At 36.3% G+C, this 19,606-nt stretch overlaps 1 protein-coding gene across 3 annotated transcripts in view; it reads right to left on the minus strand.

Moving 5' to 3' along the window:
- Nucleotides 1-663: 663 nt before the first annotated feature.
- The window catches only part of FGF10 (fibroblast growth factor 10), a 65,707-nt gene continuing 46,764 nt past the window's right edge, over nucleotides 664-19,606 (minus strand). For all 3 annotated transcript variants that reach the window (XM_064642964.1, XM_064642966.1, XM_064642965.1), the window contains 2 exons: nucleotides 7,603-7,706; nucleotides 664-3,809 (listed from right to left, as the gene is read on the minus strand). In XM_064642964.1, the coding sequence (XP_064499034.1) occupies nucleotides 3,612-3,809; nucleotides 7,603-7,706 (302 nt within the window). In that variant the 3' untranslated portion in view covers nucleotides 664-3,611. The remainder of the gene's footprint in view (nucleotides 3,810-7,602; nucleotides 7,707-19,606) is intronic.

A 19,606-nucleotide genomic window follows, 5' to 3' on the forward strand; every position in this document is an offset into this window, starting at 1 on the left:
TGTTTCAGTGTAGGATCTGTTTCTGAAAAATACCATCAATAATCAATTAGACATTGACTAGCTGCAGCAGAAAGTGTTTGTTAGGTGTTGTATTTTTCTTTCTTCAACTTAATAGGAAACTAGGAAGGTGAATTCTGCCCCACAGTTTAACTTACTAGATTAAATAATGATACTTGACATTTCATAAAAGGGGTGTCTTTATGATTAATTTCAAGATTAAACAGTTGAAACAGATATGACTGTTTGTGTGAATAGAGACAATCAGTTTCAAGAGGGCCAGGAATTACAAAGTTGTGCTCATATACTTCTAAAGCTTACTAACCTTTAGCGAACTTCATAACCTGAAATGTCTTTTGCATGAAGTCTTATATAAAATGTAACTATTTTTCCATATCTAAAGTTACTTTAAAAATATGAGTACATGCTCTTCTTCCTACACCCTTCATTCTTTAATCAAATATATGTTTCCTCTAAATTCATTGCTTTATTCCACTGTATAAAACTACGTGGATTCAAATACTTACAGGAAGAATCTGAAGCATTTGGTTGTTATTAGTGTAGAGATAGTGGACTCACACACACAAAATATTCAAAATACTTAAACATGTTCAAGTGATTTTTGTTTTGTTTGGGGCCTATACAGCATGAAACCACAGCCTGCAGTACAACAGATCTTTTTGCTTTTTATTTTTATTGTGCAGTATAATTTCAGATTAATAAAACAAACAAAGACAATGCTTTTATTCTCTAATCCCCACATTTTATTATTTTTATTTAAATATAACATACTATACATTGTTGCTCAGTGATTTTTGTATCCCTTTTCTTTTCTAAACCCCTTTCCCTGTTTTCCTTTTACTCAGGAGTGTTATGCTGAGCGTGACAGAAAACAGAGCTTATGTTTGAGGATCTGGGATACTCTAATGTCTGCAGTTTGCTCCCACTACAGTGGGTATTACAGTATACCAAACACACAGGAATCATTGATTCCTTCAAGCGTTTTTCATTTTGTTTAATTTTCAGAAACCACTTTTCATCTCAGAAATGGTTCCTGACTCGCTTTGGAAAAGTGATATTTTCTGACCTTGTCGTTTGAGCAGCATAGTGTTTTGAGTACTGTGATAACATTTATGCATAATCCTCCCCTGACCAAGTCATCTAGGTAATTCTGTCTGAAGAGAATTTCATTTGTACCCTAAACGTTCTTTAAGAGGTCATTCAATACTGCATTCGCTCAAGCTCATACTGAAGATTGGTGGTCCACTATGACTTGTCAGTTTAATTACTGATTACAAATTTAAACAACAGAAGCTCGTTTTTATCATAGTAATTATTTTGCTGTGAGCTGCAACTACCTTTAGAATCTGAAATTCTTATTTCTCTTTCTAGAAAAATGTCATTTGTGAAGAAGAAATCTGGAGATAAAGTACCATGCAATACAGCATCAGCTATTAACTAAAAATATGTTGTCTCTCAATGAATTCCTAGTTTTAAAACAGCTGACTTTATTTAAGGACAGGAAATATAACCATTTTGTATTTTATGGGGAAGCATTTTTTTTGCCTTTTTTTAAAAGAAAACCCCAACTAATATTTAAATAACAGATTAAGATTGGAGTGCTGGTTAAACATTGACTTAAATAAGTTATAGAAGATTCCAACAACACCAGGCTTTATAGAGGTTAAACATTTTCAAAAAGACACATTAAGCAAGGCTCTCCTTTGTACCAAAATACAGTCTCCAAACAATAAAAATAAAACCAACTTTTTCACAACAAGAAATATTGAAGATAAACTGCAGCATCAATATAATCTTATAGTTATCACTTAAAGTATTTAAAACAAAATAATATTATACTACTTTTGTTTCTTACTAAAGACACTGCAAAGGCTTATTTATTTATTTAATGGAATACAAGGTGAAGACAGTGGTACAAATTGTTTGATGTACTGTTTTCTATTTATCTGCTCTAACAAAATGAATCTCAATATGGTTACAATGGTGAGCTATCCAGAGCTCTCTAAAATTAATGAGTAAAGCAAAACATAAAACAAACCTTATGTACCTTTAATTGAACAGACTTCATATTATGCTTAACTTTATTATACTGTAGTTGCTCAAGTTAAGCCATGGGACTAGTAACACTTCATAAAAATGTGCTAGATGTTATGTGTTTTGAGCCTTCAATTACTGTGATGGTTATGAAAGTCATGTTAAAGCTGGAAACCAGCACAGCTTTTCAGTTGGCTCTCATACATAATATACATGTGAGTAATAATCTCTGAAAAATGCATGAGCACGATTTTGGATCTTCTGTCTCTCAGTCCTGAATTAGATATTGCTCTCACTATTTGCATGTGATTCTACGAGTTGGTACCAATGGCAAATAGGTGAATGAGAGCATTAACTGAATAAGGAGTGAAGGACTGTGTTGCCTTCTTGCTTAGCTTTCAGAGGCCAAATGTTATACTTAGGAATTACACACTAGTGTTTAATTTTAACATTTGCAATCTCAGTGACTGTAACAGGGCTGTCCACCTCTAAGTTCCAGTCCAATGTGTGCTACAGAATATCACACTGATTGCGATGCATTAGATCCTAGCTCCAAACTGAAATCAAAGTCAGCTGAATATACACACAGATGCATTGACATCCAAGTACAGATGTGGTCCCTCCTCTCAATTTCAAAATAGCAGAAAGACCCTTTGAACAAAGTATTTCTTGAAGTTTGTTCTTGAGTGCTTATAAGTACAAAAATTTCTCCAATATAAAGAAGCCAATACCATAAATCCAAGCACTGCTTGTTTGGTCTTTTGCTTAAGTGCAAGATAGTCTAGAAAAAAGACGGAGTATACACTTTAAATTCTGCCTTTAAAGCCTTGTCTAATACCTATTCTCAGAGTACTTCTGAGGTTTTGACATCTTACTCTATCAAACTCTCTGTGAAGTACTAAGAAAAAGGGAAAATAACAAAGAAGCAAATGAGGAAAATATTTCAAATAAAAAAGATATTTAACATCCTATTAAATAAATAACTTAGAGAGAAATAAAAAGAAACAAATTTAGAACATACAAGCAAACCATACTATTCATTTTGTTAGAACAGTTATATACTACTTTGCTTATCCTATCCATTCTTCCAAAAGGCTTCTCCAGAAATGTCATTATTTGTGCATATGACCCAAGTGCTTCCAGTAAATGCTTGCGTGTCTAACTGTTCATTGAATCATTAGGCTTGAATGAGCAATTAAGGACTTTGATATGAGTTAGTATTCCATAAATAGCATTCCCCATGAAGATCACGCAACAGATTGTCTTATGTCCATCAAGGTCTGTTGCAGTGATTAAAAAAAAAAAAAAGTTCACACTGGCAATAAATTCCATCCCCTTTGATCCAGCTTGCATTTTGATTATAAGATACGACAACAAACTAAATAAAGGTATTTCATGTGCTAGCAATAAGTACAAAACCTTCAAAGGCTTCCCCTGCTCTCATTTCAAACATGCAGATGTCTGGGCTATTTCTCTGCTTTTACCCTTCAAGAGAATTACCAAATATTCTTGACATAACAGCCTTTGGTTCAGCTTCATCAAAAAAATAGCTTGTTCATCTATGACATGACCACCATGGGAAGAAAGTGAGCAGAAGTGTTTTTCCTTCTTGTTTTCTGTCCTCTCTTTGTGGTTCCCCTCCCATTCAGAGCCACAAACATTTGCCTTCCATTGTGCTTCCAATTTAAGGATGCGTATGTGTTATATCCATTTTCTTCTATTCTTTCCTTCAATTTGCAATCACTATTAAACTCCTTCTGTTAAAAGAGGAAAAAAATACACAAATTCAGAACAAACATAACGTTTCAGAATTGCAGCACACTGAAGGCAAATACTTTCTACAAATCTTTGGAAGATTTTAGTGTTCACTGACACTCCTTTAGGATTCTACAGTGTACTTAAATAAAAGTTTCACTGTGTCCACAGTATTTAAAGCAAAATCAGTTAGAAAGCAAAAAGTGAAACTAACAAAATATATAATTATTTACTCAGTGCATAATTATAGTGAAAATGATATAATCTAGTCAGAACTGAAATTAAATTTCTCTGTGTTAGAATATGGCAATAATATTAAATCAAGTTCTCAGTCATAAACTCAAAAGTATAAGGAGGCAATCTTGAAATCATTAATCATATTTCAGTTCTAACAAATATAACCCTTAAATATCTTGAACAAGATATTGATACCATATGTTAAACAAATAAGTATGGCATAGCCGTACTTCTTATTTAAAGTAAGATCTTTAAAGCACACTAATAATGAAATAGGGCTTTTTGGATGGTTGCAAATACTGTTATGCTGCTAATACAATGAATGTGAGGCCTTTTTACCTTGTTTACATGAAGATGGGGTTAGCCTAAAAAAGAATCATGCATGATCCTGTATCTTATTGACTAAAACAGCTTGAAAGTATTTTTTTCTATAGTACAAGAGATTAAGGTTTTCTGTTTTTAAAGGAGAACCAGTTGTCAATTTGTTAGAAGGAATAAAAAATACAAACATGTGGAAGCATGTTGTTAAATGCACTTTTACACAGATCTACTTTTCTACACTGAAGCCAAGAATGCTTCGTTTTCATAAACAAGTAATTCCCACATACAAATCCATCCAATTTTAACAAACTACTTATATCCCATTTAGAGGTCTTTTAAAAGTGGAATGATTACAGCATAATTAAATTAAAATGAAAAATTAGCATTTTGTTGTTTCTGCATTTCAGAAAATAAGATGTCATTTCGCAGCTCAGGCAGAAACATGTCAGAATCTCAGAGTATGATATACTAAGTGCATGCACTATTTTTAATTTATCTATGAACAAGACAAGAAAGAAATCTGAATAATAAAACAATTTTCATGGGACAGTTAAGAATTTCAGGGACATTGTATCTTTTATTACAATCAACATCCCTACATATTCAGGTAATACACATATAGAAAGTATCCACATTAATAAAAAGGATATAAGACTATTGAAAATATATTTTCCATACCTATTAACTTTAATTAGAATTTTAAAACTAGTTAATGTTCAGTACTTTGATACAGTAAGAGTTTTGTGTTAATAATTAATGTTTTAGTTGCCTCTAAGACCACAGAACACATACTTAACAGAATTGCATGTGTTCATATTCATATATGCACATATTCAAACTCAATTGGTCTTTAACTTTAGGATTACTAGTTATTTAAACAATGATTGCTGGGGAAGACACTATCAAGGGAAGACTCTCTACAAAGCGTCTACTGATACTGCCTGTATTCACAAAGCTATATAGATAATTTAATACTTATTTTCTGTAATATGCCACCTCGAGAATCAAGGTATTAAAAAGGCAGATCGCCACTACTCACAGTTCTAAACTGTAGTAATTTCTCCTATCTGCAGGCAGCTTATTTTGTTAAAGAAACCAAATAGTGAGTCTTCCTTTGGTCCCTCGTTCCAACCAGAGTCAGTCAAACGGAAAAGTATTTTGTAAACATAGAAGTCTTAACTTGTTTTCCGAGATGCAGAATTGTACTCAAATCCAAACTTTTACCTCTATTCTTAGACAATAGAGAGAGAACAGATGATGTTGTGATGTGCTTAAGAAGTCTTATTGGCAGGAGTGCGAGTACTACTCAGGACTGCCTTGCTCATTTCAAACAAATTTCAGCATAATCCTGCACCAATGTCTATTGTACACATGCTCAAGAGTGTTTTTACAATTTTTATTGGTTCTGGTATTCATATCCATCTGCAAGCTGTCACACTGTAGTAATATGAGGCTAACTGCAAATCTTGGGAGTCTGGGAAAAATAATAACAGAAGCATTCTTGAAATTGCTAAAGTATTATGGAATAGGTTTTGATAAATCATTATGCTGTGATTTTATGATGTGAATATTGAAAAATTATCTCAGCTGGAATTAAAAAAAAGGCTTTCCACAGTCGTATCCTCCTGTCAACACTATTTCTAATACATTATGAATTACTGAATCTTCTGGCAGCAGTTTCCACCTATGGTACATGAAAGCTGCTTTGACTTCTTCTGTATGTATACAGGATTATGGACTGTCACCATACCAGCCATGACAAACAACTTGGGCAAGAAAACTTGTATTGGGCTTTGGGTTGGCCCATCACAAATGACTAAACTTCACACTGTAAACTGAGATGTGTGAATTGAAGATGTTGACTTATGCTAAAACCATCACCTATATAAAGAAGCATACCTACAATGACTATACTGAATAACTCAGTACGCAGTTATATCTCTCAACAGAGCAGGACTAAGCCCTGATCATCCTGTAGTTCTGAATAGTGTAATTTTAGAAATGAAAATGTACATTTAAAGGAGTTTAAGAAACATTTATTTGTTCTGATCTTTCCTTAATGTAATTCTTTGACACCGTCAAAGAGTTTAGAAGGTTGCTTTTGAACCAGGAGTGACTAGCCACAGTGCAGATGAGGGAGGATAGTTTTTATTTTTTGTATGAACTCAACCCACCTGGTAGAAGTGTTTCCTTAAAAATGAAGGCTAAATGGCTTCAAGCCCCTTGAGTCTTAGTTTAAGATTAGCATTAGTTCATTATTTTCAGCAGAAGGAGGAGGCTTAACCACATCACTTGAGGATAAACCCAGTTCCTATCTGTGACCTTCTGTCTACAAAGCCTATGGATGTTCTGAACACTGAGCAACCTGAAGATTGGCTCATAACCTTTCCAGGAACTGACAAAACATTGCAAAATTACAAACCAAACCAGATGTAATAGCGGAAGAATCTGGTGTTTGTGTAATCACGTAGACGTGTGAGGACACATTTGAGTTTAGTTGTTAGATTTATACATCATATTGCTCTCTACTAAAAATATTTGGATAGTTACTGGGTTTTCTTGGGTTGGTTTGTTTTTGTTTGTTTGATTATTTGGGTGGTTTTCATGTCTGTTTTTTTCCCCCTGAAAGTATCAGTAACCCCAAACTTAACACAAATAAAAATATTGTATACATGGAAAACTTCCAAATGTTAACCAAATTCTGCTCAGACTAAGTATATCTGATGACATACAAGTTCATGTCTCTCTGTACTGCCCATAATCTTTTGTATTAATTAACACAGTCAATTTAAAGCTGGCTACTCTAGAAATCTTCAAAGTTGTAGTTTGATGACTTGGTGTGTTTACTCGATCAGCTCAAGTTTCCATGACTTCAAGTACACTTTATCCCTCCCAGAATTACTGCTAAATGTGACTGTAATGAAGAAAAATGAAAAACAAGCCTTCAAGACTACATTTTGTAGGACCATCTCCATTGACCTCTCCTTAATAAGAAATGTGACTGAAGCAGTAAGTATAATAAATCCCAGAATGTGTGTTGGTATGATATGAGCTTAGCAAACAAAAGGAAGCTTGTGTAGAGGAGTGATCCTGGTTTATCAGAGAATGAAATTTTGATGAACAGCTCACTTCAGCTCTAATTAGCAGTAATACACAGACAAGTGGGGTTTTCAGTAGTCAAGACAGGGAATGGTGCTGACTTCCGCAATCCATTTGGAATGTAAAAAAGGTACTTACAGAGCCGTAGACTTTTCCTTTTTTGTTCATGGCTAAATAGTAGTTGCTCTTAATAGACTTAACTGCCACAACTCCAATTTCTACAGATGTTATCTCCAATATGCCTAAAAAAAAAATTGAGCTATTTAATCACTTTTTTAGAGGATTTTCTCACTATAGAAAAGCCAACAAATCTGAGAAATACTAAACTTTTAATATTCTGGACTGATAGACCAGTAAACTTTGGCAAAATTCTTCTCTAAGCAATTGCAAGAATATACATAAATATTTTTTCAATTAACATTTTGCTAACCCTGCATTTTAAACCACATAGATACTGAAACAGCTCCATTCTTCTTAGCATAGATTTTACTAAAGTTTATCAGAAGAGACATCAGAACCACAGCATTAAATTTAATATATGGCATATGTCAATAGAATAGCATATGTCAATAGAATACTAGATTTCCCCCAATCTTCAAAACCCTTTATAAACAACTTGTTACTTGTAAGACATTCAGATAAACCAAATCTGTTGTTTGCGCTGAGCTGATAAATTCCCTTTTGGCAAGTGTTGTGAAAATTTGGGATGTAGTAAGACTAACCCAAATGGCCACACTATCTTTGTCTTTCATATATCAGAAACATTTTGCTCTGTTTGTAATAAATATGATTAATTTTTTTTCCTTTAAAATGAACTGTTTCTGTGACACTGGCTGGTTCAAGGAACTAATAATTGGAGATACAGCTTTTCATCTCTCTTTTCTGCCCAGAAGCATACCGACTTGAGAGTAGTAAAAGTTACTACTGGGAGCAAAGGTCTCTGACATCTGGAGCTGCCTACCTACTGCCAAGCAGAGGAGATATGGCCAGTTACTTAAATGAAAACTCTAAAAACAACTTCCATAGTTACACATAATATTAGCTTGAGAATTAGCACAAAGTGCTAAGGGTGGAAATAAGGGTGGAAATTCCACAAGTAAGAGAAAGTAAACTCAGGGGAACTCTGTAATCAAGGAAATGTGAGGTAAAGAGTCTGCTAGGGCTCATGAGCTACTTAGAGGGGAGGCTCAGGGGGGACCTCCTTGCTCTGTACAAATACAGAGTATAATTGTGTTGAGGTGGAGGTTGGTCTCTCCTGTCACGCCTGCCGTGAGAGGACCAGAGGAAATGGCCTTTAGCAGAGAGAAGGGAGATTGAGGTTAGAAATAAGAATAACTTTTTCACTGTTAGGGTGGTCAGGCATTCGAGTAGGTTGCCCAGGCAGGTGGTGGATTCACTATCCCTGGAAGTGTTAAAGAGGCATCTGGATCTGGTGCTGGGTGATATGGTTTAGGGGTTACAGTGGTGGTGCTGGCTTGACAGTTGAACCGGATGACCTTGATGACCCAACCTTGATGATTCTGTGATCTTCTATGATCTTTTAGGGTAACTTGTCTACTGTTGCAAAGGAGTCATATATTATTTTCCATATGTAAGACAAAGAGAATTATCTCTAATCTCGAGAAAAGTTGTGAGGGCTCCTTAATTAGGTGTTGATAGTCAGCTTGTATGTCATGGCTTTGATAGAGGCAGATCAATGAGTTCACAACAGCCAAGGCCTATTATCTTTATACTATTCTTAAAATGTTGCTCATTTTCACAGCAAAGAAAAGCCAAAGTTGCTTTCTTGATTTTCTGTGAAAACATTATTATAGAGCACTGAGGAGCTCTTGAATGGGAGATCTGCTAAAGTATTTGTGCCCAAAATCAGAGTTAAGTGGACTGCCTTAAGTTTTGTGGATGACAAATTATTAGAAGGTAAGAATGTGGTGTGAACACTGGTACAACACCATAAGTGACACAGTGTTTTTTGTATTTTCCATGCCAATAAGTGATGAGAAGAATTCACTTAATTCTTTCTACAGAACTGTATTGCAGTAACCTGAACTAGTCTGGTTCCATTTCTAACACCACCAGTAACAAAACAAAAAATTAAAACAAACCAAAACACAAACAAAGAAACAAAAATTATATTGGCATAAAATGCCATTATTTTATGTTGAAATGGATTAAACTGACTTAGATTTTGCCATACTATCCTTGTAACAGTAACCATATTAGACCATTTCAATTGACTATTACACTAGCAGCTAAAGGAGAACAGTGTTTAAATAAGAAACTTATACTGAATTAACCCATTTTAAGTGTCTTGCACTTGAATGATGGAGATACAATGCTCTTCAGTACAATACTTAAAACGACAAAAGTAACCATATAATTATAGAAAATTTAGTCATTTTTTTCTGTTAAAGTTTCTGGTAAAGTTTGTTTACGATCTCAGACTTCGTTATATTCCCAGTGGGCCAGCTACAAGTAATAAGGAGAAAAGTTACTACATTTACATTATATCCACAATAAGTAGCTTGATTATACATAGTTATGCTATTTAATCATAGCCAAATATATCAGAATTCTTCCAAACTGTTATCAGTTTGTTTTAGCACCACCAATGATCCTGGATTTACTCTCACTGAATGTGTTCTGTGTATTTGGAAGTTGAAAAATGCATAATTTTCAATTACAATTTTGAATATTCTGCAGTGGGTTTTGGGTAGGGCAGTGGAAATTTTAATGGATGTTTTTCTTTGAAATGAATTCAATCTTGATCTGTTACCCCTTGGGTAACATGAAAGTAATTTGGTATTTTGCTACTCTCTGTAGATCCCCAAGACTTCACTGGAGTTACATGCTAGTTACAAGCGCAGTTACAACCCAGATTTTACCTAGTTTGCAAATTATTCAGTGTTAGTTACAGATTTTTCTCAGGAGAAGAATCTCTAATTTGATAGAAACCTAATAAAGGCAATAGAAAACTTTTCATTGCTTTCAGTGATGTAGACACAAATTGCAAAGTTCAGCACGAGAACACCTACTCATCTGATATGAATCTGCAGAAATCTTAAGAACTTCCCCCTTCTTGAAATAGACTGAATTTAAATAAAAATAAATGAAATGCATTTCATGTAAGGTTGAAAATATGCATTTAATTATTCTTAAAACATTATTAAATTCAGCAGGAATATTTTAAAAAAGGAAATGGAGACATGTAGTATGAAGCTTAAAACCACAATGTTTTCACCATCTAATGAATCTGACCTTTTTGAGGGCACAAAAACATTTGTATTTTCCTCAATGTTTATGGAGTAGAGCCATGGGCCATGATTGGACTCCTACACTACTCCAATAAAATGTATAATTTCCATGGAATTTTAAGATTAACTGTAAAACTTCATATTCTGCAAGTGCTGCAGGCTTGGAGGTAAGAGCCTATACGCAGTCATAGACGACATGGCTGAAGGGTTGCCAGACCTCTGTGGGTACTCCACTGGCTTTGGGAAGGCTATTCTTGACAGATGGTTGTTCTCACATAACTTCAAAAAGTAAGATTTTAACCTTCTGAGTAACCTGTTCCACTACCTAAATTAGAAAGGTTTTTAGTATCCAATTTAAATGCCTTGTTGTAATTTGGGCAAACTAATTTTTCCTTAAATTGTGAACTAACATGAAAAAGACATTACTTGTATTTTTTAGTTTGTAGTAACCTTCTACATATTCAGGAATTATTATCACACCTGCCTATTAACTTACTGACTTCTGGTTTCTAAACAAGCCCAGTTTTTCAATGCTTTCATTAAAGCTTTCTGGTTTTCTAGACCTTTAAACAGTCCTGTTGTTTGTGCCTACAGCATAGCTATAATGCTCCTATTGATACAATGTTGATACAAGAAAGATAAATTTCATATTTCCAGCAAAAAATATATGCACACTCATCCATTTACATATACTTCCCTTTGTTTTACAGTATAGAATAATAATGATTCATGTTTGAGCTGTGATGCACAACCCTTAGATACGTGGGAGAAATAAAAGCTATCATTCCTCATTCCATAGCAGGGAATTTGACTATTCCCAATTAAATGTTTTACTTTGCATGTGTCCCAGTTAGGGGGCCTCTTGTTTATTTTATAATTTCTCTAATTTCTCAATTTTTTTGGGTTCTTATTCAGTCCTCCAATGTATTTATGACTATTCCAAGTTCATAGTGGAAGATACCTTGAACAGACCCTTGTGGAAGCTGATGGTTCTGTTCAGATTAGCAGTGAAAATCTCCTAATTCCTTTTTCATAGTGTAAGATTTTGGCTTAGATGTGGTTGCTGATTTTGGTAAATAAAATACAATTAGAGGCATCAGTTTCAAAGATCTTTTGAAAATTTATGATTCTCTAATGCTTCTCTCCAAAAAACAAATATTTTATGTCATGATAGTCAAAAAATGTTATTATTACTTTTCTTTGATTAATTTTTTAATTCATAGATTCAAGAATTGTTAAGGTTGGAGAAGATCTCTAAGACCATGGAGTCCAACTGTAAACCCAGCACTGCCAAGTCCACCACTAAATCAGGTCCCTGAGTGCCACATCTACGCATCTTTTAACCATTTCCAGGGGGCTGACTCAAGCAATTCCCCAGGCAGCTGATTCCAGTGCTTGACAACCCTTTCCTTGAAGAAATTGTTCCTAATATCCAGTCTAAATCTCCTCTGGTGCAACTTGAGGCCATTTCCTCAACTTATTGTTTGTTAATTGGGAGAAGAGACCAACGCTCACCATGACACAAACTCCTTTCAGGCAGTCATAGAGAGTGATACGGTCTCCCCGGAGCCTCCTTTTCTCCAGGCGAAACATCCCCAGCTCTCTCAGCTGCTCTTCATAGTACTTGTGCTCCACATCTATCACCAACTCCATTGCCTTTCTCTGGACACGTTCCAGCCCCTCAATGTCTTTCTCACAGTGAGGTCCCGTTACTGGACACAGCACTTGAGGTGTAGCCTCACCAGTGCCCAGTAAAGGAGGACAGTCACTGCCCTGGTCCTGCTGGCCACACTATGGGTGATACAGGCCAGGTTGCCATTGGCCTTCTTGGCCACCTGGACACACTGCTGGCTCATGTTCAGCCTGTTGACCAGAACCCCCAGGTCCTTTTCTGCTGGGCTGCTTTCCAGCCACTCTTCCCCAGCCTGTACCACTGCTGGGGGTTGGAGCTGGCACTTGGCCTTCTTGAACCTCATACCACTGGTCTCGGCCCATCGATCCAGCCAGTCCAGATCCTTCTGCACAGCCTTCCTGCCCTCCAGCAGATCAACACTCCTGCCCAAATTGGTGGCATCTGCAAACTGACTGAGGGTACACTCGATCTCCTCACCTTGATCACTAAGAAGATGTTAAACAGGAACTGCCCCAAAACTGAGCCCTGGCAAACACCACTTGTGACTGGCTGCCAGCTGGATTTAATTCCATTCACCAGCACTCTCTGGGCCTGGCCATCAAAGTGTCCACCTGTCCAAGCCATGAGCAGCCAGTTTCTCCAGGAAAATGCTATAAGAAATGGTGCCAGAGGTTTTACTAAAATCTGGCTAGACAACACTGACAGCCTTTCCCTCATCTACTAAGCAGGTCATCCTATCATTAAGGGATTGGTTCTTTCGGGTTAAAAATTTCTTAAGTGCTCATCAACACATATTTTATGCTGACTTGTCTCTAGGTCTTTGGGTTTTCCTTCTGTTTTTAAGACATATTATATTTATTACTTCCCTTCCCTTCCCAAACCTTCCCTTCCCAAACCTTCCCAAACCTTCCCTTCCCAAACCTTCCCAAACCTTCCCGAACCTTCCCTAACCTTCCCTTCCCAAACCTTCCCAAATCTTCCCTTCGCAAACCTTCCCAAACCTTCCCAAACCTTCCCTTCCCAAACCTTCCCAAACCTTCCCAAACCTTCCCTTCCCAAACCTTCCCTTCCCAAACCTTCCCAAACCTTCCCAAACCTTCCCTTCCCAAACCTTCCCTTCCCAAACCTTCCCAAACCTTCCCTTCCCAAACCTTCCCTTCCCCTCCCCTCCTCCCACTTCCCTTCTCTTTTTTTTTCTTCGATTTCCACCAATGTTAGCTTTTCTTTGGAGCTCTTTTTTCTTTTCTCTGAAGGCTTAAAAATAGCATTTCAACACACTTCCTTGCATACTTCCTGTATCCGATTCTCTACCATTGCTTGAGCTCAGGTATTCCCATGCCTTAAGACTTCACTACAAGAAGATGTGTAAAGCAAATAATTTCCATGATATAATGTGACTTGCAATTATTTTTTATAATTAGCAGCACAAAAGAAAATGTTATTGGGGGGGAAATTCTTGTTAGTAGTTATTTATTCTGTTTTCATGCTTCTTAGGAACTTGGAAAGGAAAATAAATTAATTACAAAAGCCAAAAATGCTGTGGCCTCCATTATGGTTTTAAAACAGATAGCACAGTATTATTTTACAGCCATAACTCTGCACACTTCAACAATTAAAACTAATCCCCAGTGACCACATCCACTCTAAAAGCATAGCTTTCAATACCCAAACCATTTCAAATTAATTATAATTAGAAACGTTTCAAATATCAACTTGAGATGCGCCCTGTAGCTATGCATGTGCTCTTTTCAGAGGTCCCAAAGGCCTTAAAAGTATTCCCAATAGAACTCGAATATATGTAACTTAAATAAACCATATTTTTATAGTTTATAGAAGTGTTCATTATATATATAACAAGGCTGACTGGTTGCCTTGCTTTGCACAGAGGGAGTGGAAAAAATATAAGTGAAAAATTGCACTTATATGATTACATATGTTAATTCCAAATGTCCTGTTTTTTAAAAATGCTGGTAATATGAAGCAAAAAAAATTACAACATATCCTAGAACTTGAGTAAAATTATGTCAGGTAGTTCTTTGGAAAGACTATTTGACAGAGTACCAGATCTATTGTCCAGGCAGTACTGCAACGGATCCAATGAGAAACACTTGATTCTGGGACCAAGTTCAACTTCTTTGCAGAGTGAGACAGAGGTTCTTTTCCTGTAGTTGTCTCACTTGTGTAATAAGTTCTTATAAATGCACTTTAAACATCTGCAACACTAGCTGCAGTCCTCTCAGTGTCGAGGAACAGGGCCACCATACACCTTCCTACCCCTTTCAGAGATTATCCCATATATGTGGCAATCCACAGGCAATTCCTCCCTCCCTTGCCTTTTCTTCTGTTCACAAAAATATTGCAGATGAAGAGTGAGTTCAACTGGATCGAATGTGACGATGACTGAGAGTTTCTGAAACTTTCCAGTTTCTCAAATGGTTACAAGAAGCTGCTGGGTACATGAAGACAGTTACAGCTCTTGGTGGGTAACTGGAAAAGACAGAACTTGGTGCTATTCCTCTAAACTGACTTTTCAGAACTTTGGCTTATGTGCCCTCTGAAAGGGTGTCTTTGACTGGCATTGGCTTGAGTCAAAGCAAGTTGGTGTTCAGGCATAATGTTGAAGATAAAGTAGTTCAAAAAGCTGGTTTTAGTAGGTAGCTTGGAAAAAAGTGGTTTGAAGAAATTAGAAGAGTGGTTGGATGAGGTCATGAAAGAGTGAAGTGCTACACTGCCTCTGATTCCACTCTGTTTCACCAATTACACTTGTGCAAAGCAAGCTGAAAACATCCCCAAATGACAGGCTATACCATATTTATATAATATATATGTTGTATTTGTATTTATTGATAACAGAAGGAGGAAGATGGTGGAGTAATAGATAAAACAAACATAGAAAACTGAAGATGGCAAGCTAGGCTTGTCTTTGAAAACTTTTTCAATGAACCAAAACAGTTCCACCAAAAGGCAGTCTTACAGACTTTGTGTTTGACTTTAGAAGGCAGCTAAAGATGCAAATCTCACAGTTAAGGGCAGAAATCTCAAATAATAACCAACCTGAACCATAACCTGAGCTTTGACTTAAAAGTAGAAGTTTATTCGAAGTTAAAATCAGTTCTGTGGTTTTTATTATTATTTAATATTTTTCAAGACTGCAATCCTTCCTGCTCTAAATCAGAAGAGAATGTACTGCAAGACCACAAAGCAATCTGCTAATGTGTCATCAATCTGCTAATGTGTCATATTTAGATAAACTATAGCCAAAATGTGAACTTTCCTGTCCAATCCCCACATCTTTGGATAAGCCTGAGATATACACATCCAAACTTCTGGAAGGTTGTGGGAACATGACCTCTGAGCCTTCCTGTACTAGCATAATATCAGCATAAGATGTGAAATCTCCATGGTGCATAAAGATCACATAAAAGACTAATTATTAGAACCCATTATCAGATCCACATGGTCTAAACCAATTCTCTTTTCATTATCTACTGCTTTTATGGCTTTAATTTCAGAGCAGAGCTTAGACCACTCAACCAGTGGTTCTCTGTAGACCAAGTAAATGGAGGGGTGGCAGCAGCAGGGTACATGGGATGAGAGAACCTCTCAGTGATGCAATAGTGAGACATGCTGGTTAGTAAAGGAAGAGTTTAAGTCTAGCTACAAAATTGGCAGGAATCAATTTAGCTAGTATACATCCTGACATGTAAACAGGAAAAATTAATTCAAGATCACAGTTACCCTACATTTTTCCCTCTCATCAGTGAAGAGAGGTAACTTCAAGGAATAGTTCTAAATACAACCATTCCCTCTGTTAAGTTTCCAAAGCTAGATCAGTTAAACTGAAGCAAAGGAAATGCTAGAAGTGACTTTTAGGACACATCCATGCTGTCAGTTATGATGAGTTTAGACGTTTCCTCACGGACACCTTGTCTGTCACTTTCATCACTAACACACAAGCATGTAATCAGATTTAGCCAAAGTGCTAGAACTATCTTGCAGGAGGGAAGATAAACATGTTTGCTTCCTTCACATGGATTTAATTCATGCCGTTGAGATGGAATGGCTACACATAGAGCCAACTGTACCTAGTTCTGTTAATCAGAGCTCAAATTTCTTGAACTCTGTGTTTTGAGCCAAGATGGAAAGACATATAAACGGCTGCATGAATGTTGATGGAAAAAATAAGGGTCTGAAGACCTCAGCATGCTTGACTGCAGCACTGCAAGATTTGGTAACTTGTAGATTAGATACAGACAGTGCCAAAATTAATTATCTGATCTGTTTCTGGGACAGAGAAGTTATAAGTGACGACTCATACTGACCAAGGAATAATAGCGATGCATATGCCAAGAGAAAAAATGGAAAAAAACACACTCCGGCCCCAACCTAGTACATATAGTTAGATGCAGGGTTGTAGTTATGTGATTTGTTAGATTTCTTGACAAAGATGGCTTAAGGAGTTTCAGCCCTCCCTTCCCCCTGATATTTTTTCCTGCCTCTGTGCTGAAGTTCACTAACCCTTCAAATATAACTGTTTGTGGAGCAGCACTATAAACAAAATCATTGGAATGATCTGGCTTGGAAATAATTCTCAATAGAAAACAAATCAACCTAAACCCCTAAGGACTAAACAATCCAAGATTTTGCAGTTATTTCTAGTAGTATATGTTTTCTAGACCTCCTATTGCTTTCATTTTGGTCTCTTTCCAATTGGCTAATTTTTTTTAAGTGAGGTGCCCAAGACTGGACCAATGTTCTAACTAAGACCTGATGGGTACTGACTTGAGCAGAATGATTACTTCATGTGTTTATAAGGAAACTTGGATCCCAATTCAAATCCTAATCGAAACTTGGCAGCCCATGTATGTTTCCATTTAGTAGACAGGACCAGGCACTCAGGATTTATGCCAAATCTTAAATTTCTATGTCTTCACAGAAACTCACAGGAGAATGGAAAGCTTGTAAGTGACTAGAACAGCTCAGTAAATTTTCTTAGGGCTGTGTGGGCATGCCTATTTCAACCCATGTGGAATTCCAAGTTATCTTTCACATTCACGATCATTATATTCACCTCCTGCAATTTATCATTTTTGTAAGATTCAAAGTGAATAATTGGAAGAAACTGGATAGAGGTAAGGCTGTTCCATTTAATGTCCACCCTAACAGACTAGGGAGAGATAACACACAGGTAGTTGCACTGCAGAAGAAACAGTCAAAATGCATGGTAACTGCCAGATGAAATATCTGTCCATCACCTGCAATCTCAGAATCAGTAGGTCTTCACTGCTCAGGCAGTCAGGTGGTGCTCACACAGGAGCTTCTAGCAGATACAGTGCATACACTCGCAAATGGGGCACAAATGACAACTAAATGGGGCCACCACTATTCAGGCACTAACAGGTATGAGCAGATGGAAGTGAGCCTGGACACTAAAGTGGTCAGAGTATGTACAAACAGATGAAAAAATGCCTATGAGGCATTGTATAGAAATTGTGAGACAGGAAACTTGGTGTGCTGCAGATGTCCTCTGCTACTTCTCTGTCAACAATCTTTATCCAAATGACAGGTTTGTTGCCTCTTACTGAGAGTATCTGACACATACTGTGGGTGTTCTAGCTAAAGCTGCTCATCTGCACATCAAAATGGGACAACACTTTCTTTCAACAGTTATATTTCAGTTTGGACCTCATTTGATGTTATGATGGATCCCAACTTGACTCCCCTTTGTGCATGAAAACAGGACTGGAAAAATATGGTCTGTCATTTGCTCATCTCAAATACTTACCTTCTTGTGAAAAGTAGGATACAGAAGGAAAATCTATGACAAAATCTGGCAGTGTGCATTGACTAAATCTCTATGGGCATAATGACTTACTAATGGGTTCTACAAGCTCCTCTTTAAAATACCATGACTAAGGTTTCTCTGAAAAAATAGGATGTTCTAGTGTTTTGCCTGCAAATGAGAAAGTTGTCAAACACAGTAATCCACAACGTCAGTTAGTTGTTGGTTCTAATGGTTTATGTCTGTCTTTGCCCCACACAAGAATCCATGGTATTTTAAAATATGAGATCCACATGTTTATAATGAAAGGTTGCTCCTGGACAACTAATGATTACTCTTTTTCACATAATTATAGTTGGTGGCAGTTATTCATCAACACTTTCAATAGTTTTCTTCTGCAGTGCCACAAATATTCCTAACGTTACTTGAACATAATAATCAGTTTTTAAAGGAAATTTTATAGTGACTGTAGGAACAGAATGCGCATCTGAGAAGCACAGATTAGGGGAGCTGTGTGGTATGGTGATCGGTATTAAGAAAATGAATGCAAAGAGTTTCACTTTATCTTAAAATTCCTATCTTTTTTTTGTCCCTTGAAGCTTTTTTTCTCCAGAAGTTTTTTTCTTAACTGGTCTGGATGTGACCAAGTAAAAGACAGGCCTCTGACCATACTACCTATATTTACATAGTTTGGGGCAGTGTTGTATTTGATTTAAGATGACTGGTGATAGTAATAACTCATAACCGGTATGTACTTTGCGAACAAAGTACTGTCTAAACTTTTTCTGACAAAATATTTATTGAACGACACAATTATTATAACAATTGTTATTGGACAGCCTTGGAATAAAGAAAGAGAAATTAATTGCAAGTTGTTACTATATGAGAAGATATTAAGGCCATAGTTTAGCAGCTGAAAAGAACTTAATGACCTCTGATCACCAGTTCATTGCTTTATTAATTAATTTGTTTTGCAATCTCTGGCATAAATAATTCTGTGTATTAATTCATCCTAAATTACAATAAATCAAAAAGAAACCATTCAATACTTGTATTTTTCTTGTTACAATGCTATGTGATCAGCTTCTCAGTTTTTAATGCTAGATTTATAGTGTGACTTACCTATTCTTTACACTTCTTTCTTCATCAAAGGTATGTAGTCAAAGCCTGTAACAAAGGGCTGTACTCTAGCACACATAGGTAAACTATGGTCTGTTACAGTGCAAGCACCTAATATATGTCTTTGACAGTGTTTTCATCTTTAATACTTGACTGTCTCTTAACCTAGTTAGATCTGGTATCTTCAGACTGCTAGTACTAACAGTTCTTTTTAAACTTTGATGAGCACTGATAAGTGCTGTCTTCTTAAGCATTCATTCAACACCTCATCAAAAAGCAGGATGACAAAATCGTCAATCTTGCACAGAAACTTAAAAGGCTGATCTGAAGAGCACAATCACTTCATACCTTTCTGCT

Source organism: Pseudopipra pipra, chromosome Z (assembly GCF_036250125.1).
Source record: "Pseudopipra pipra isolate bDixPip1 chromosome Z, bDixPip1.hap1, whole genome shotgun sequence".
In the NCBI taxonomy this organism is placed as follows: domain Eukaryota; kingdom Metazoa; phylum Chordata; class Aves; order Passeriformes; family Pipridae; genus Pseudopipra; species Pseudopipra pipra.